The sequence below is a fragment of the Austrofundulus limnaeus genome, unplaced genomic scaffold, assembly GCF_001266775.1.
Source record: "Austrofundulus limnaeus strain Quisiro unplaced genomic scaffold, Austrofundulus_limnaeus-1.0 Scaffold385, whole genome shotgun sequence".
NCBI classification, from domain to species: Eukaryota; Metazoa; Chordata; class Actinopteri; order Cyprinodontiformes; family Rivulidae; genus Austrofundulus; species Austrofundulus limnaeus.
The window spans coordinates 487,524-489,794 of record NW_013952787.1 but is presented as its reverse complement, the minus strand read 5'-3'; the positions used below and the strand labels follow the sequence as shown (position 1 = coordinate 489,794).

The 2,271-nt window shown below is 43.1% G+C and overlaps 2 protein-coding genes across 3 annotated transcripts in view; one reads left to right on the top strand and one right to left on the bottom strand.

Annotated features, from left to right (window-relative positions):
• The window catches only part of gys2 (glycogen synthase 2), a 34,571-nt gene extending 33,194 nt beyond the window's left edge, over positions 1 to 1,377 (bottom strand). Inside the window, exon 1 of one of the 2 annotated variants that reach the window (XM_014023666.1) lies at positions 1,300 to 1,377. The gene's annotated coding sequence lies outside the window, so the exon portion shown is untranslated. The remainder of the gene's footprint in view (positions 1 to 1,299) is intronic. The other variant, XM_014023667.1, reaches the window with a different exon arrangement.
• strap (serine/threonine kinase receptor associated protein) overlaps positions 1,098 to 2,271 on the top strand; it is a 23,242-nt gene continuing 22,068 nt past the window's right edge. Inside the window, exons 1-2 of the mRNA XM_014023669.1 lie at positions 1,098 to 1,474; positions 1,630 to 1,765. Of these exons, the coding sequence (XP_013879123.1) occupies positions 1,363 to 1,474; positions 1,630 to 1,765 (248 nt within the window). The 5' untranslated portion in view covers positions 1,098 to 1,362. The remainder of the gene's footprint in view (positions 1,475 to 1,629; positions 1,766 to 2,271) is intronic.

Below are 2,271 nucleotides of genomic sequence, written 5' to 3'. Positions count from 1 at the left end.
TGTGCTCAGCCATGGTAGTAAGACAAGGAGCATGATGTTTCATATTTTGTCAAAGTTACACAAAACATTGAAATTAATTTCAACTGGCCCTTTGAGGGCCATCATAACCCTCATGTGTTTTTGAAATTTTATATTTTTTTTATAAATCTGAAAAACTGTTTTATATAATGGTCCTTGTTTGGTTGTAAAAATGATGTAGAATTGTGTCACTTCTGTGTTTGTCACCTCCAAGTAGATCCTGTGATGAACAGAAAACACAGGATGTTAACTGAGCCTGTGAAAACCTGGAAGTCCACAGCACAAGATAAAACTGAGCCTACAGGCAAAYTAAAAGATCCTGTTTCTCGCTGCAACCCGTTCCCTGGAGGGAACAAAACAGAGTGCTGTCTCCAGCTCTGAACTGATATATTTCACTTGTCCCCTTGCTGCAATATTGAATTTAATAATTTACTCCATCCATTATTAAAACAACTTCTCTATAAACGTTGGTTAGCTGTTAGCCCAGCCTGAACAGAGACTTTTCCATCAGACTGTCATACTTGATAGCTAACTATTGATAACTATTAGCGCATCATTTTCTTTTAAAGAAAACATGTCTATTGCTCCACATTTACCCTACTAGGTTTAGTAGAACCAGTTGCCATGACTTGACTGAGTAAATACAACACTTCATTTTTAGAGTGCAAAAAAAAAACAACCTCCTTTCGTGATGAGTTTAGACATATTTAATTTTGTCATGAGTAACTGTTAAATTTTAAAGTAAAGAAGTAAAAGTATCATTTTCAGGTTTTAAATGACGAAATAAAAGTAAAAGACAAATGACTATTTATAAAAGTATTTGCAATTATACAAATACTCAAAAATTACTCAAGTACTGTAACGAAGTAAATGTACTTAGTTACTATAAACCTCTGGTAATTTCTAAGTGCTTGTAATAACAAATCGAGCGTGTACAGAAAATGGATGGATGGATGGATGGTTGATAGTTTGCTTTATTGTGAAGGTTATTTGTAGTTTTATTGTGGAGAGTAAAACTCCGGAAGTAGTAACCATGTTGTGGCTAACGTCGTATCCTCAGTATATCAGAGTCACTGAAGTGACGTCGCGTCGCACGTTGCTAGTTAGTTGCAATGTTGTAGCTATTAGCACGAGAGCCATTCCTTAGCTGGGCGGTAGAAACCACGTTTATTTAGTTAAAACTTTAACTCTCATCTGTTTAGCTGACAGCTGCCACTAACTTACTAACTACTCGACGGTTAGCTGCTGGTTTCGACCGTCTGCTATCCGGCGTTAGCTCACCGAACTTGCTCGCTAGCGTCCCTCCGTGCCTTCCCTAGTCTGTCCCGGTCCAGCTGGAGGAACATGGCTATGAGGCAGACCCCTCTGACCTGTTCCGGTCACACCCGGCCGGTGGTGGACCTGGCCTTCAGTGGAATCACTCCGTACGGATACTTCCTCATTAGCGCCTGCAAAGGTGAGTCCAAGACCGGGAGAGGGACGGCAGGAAGTCCGGGACCAGTGTGTCTCTCAGTCCAAGGCTTTTTGTGTTTTTAATGTGGACACCTTCATTTCAGATAGGTCTGGTGTTGTCATGGTAGTTAAACATGTGCGTTCTCTTCCTCCTGCTAGATGGCAAGCCCATGTTGCGCCAGGGAGACACAGGGGACTGGATCGGAACGTTTCTGGGTCACAAAGGTGCTGTTTGGGGAGCCACTCTGAACACGGATGCCACCAAGGCAGCCACTGCCGCCGCAGATTTCACAGCGTAAGTGTGTGTGTGTGTGTGTGTGTGTGTGTTCCTGCTACTTGGTGGGGACAATTTCTCAGGAAAATGTAGCCTTGTGGGGACCAAAGCCCGGTCCCCACAACTTCGGAAGCTGATTTTGGGTGGGGGGGTTAGGGTTAGGACCAAGGTGTGAATTGAGTTTAGGTTAGTTTTAGGGTCAGGTTGGTACCTGTGAGGTTAGCCTTAGGGTAAATAGTCAGGGTTAGGCTGTAAAATTAAATAAAATAAAAAAAGAATGGAAGTCAATGGAAAGTCCCCACAAGGATAGAGAGACATTGGCTGTGTCCAAAACGACAGGCCGGGTCCTCCGGAGGACCCAGACTACCCGATCGAGGTGGGCCGGGTCCTTGGTAGACCGGGAAGACCGGAAAAAAAAAGAGGCTGTGAATTTGGACTAGGGCTGTGTATTGGCAAGAATTTGGCTGTCGTATCATGACAGATGGGTCACGATACGATATATCCCGATAAATTGCGATACTATAAGC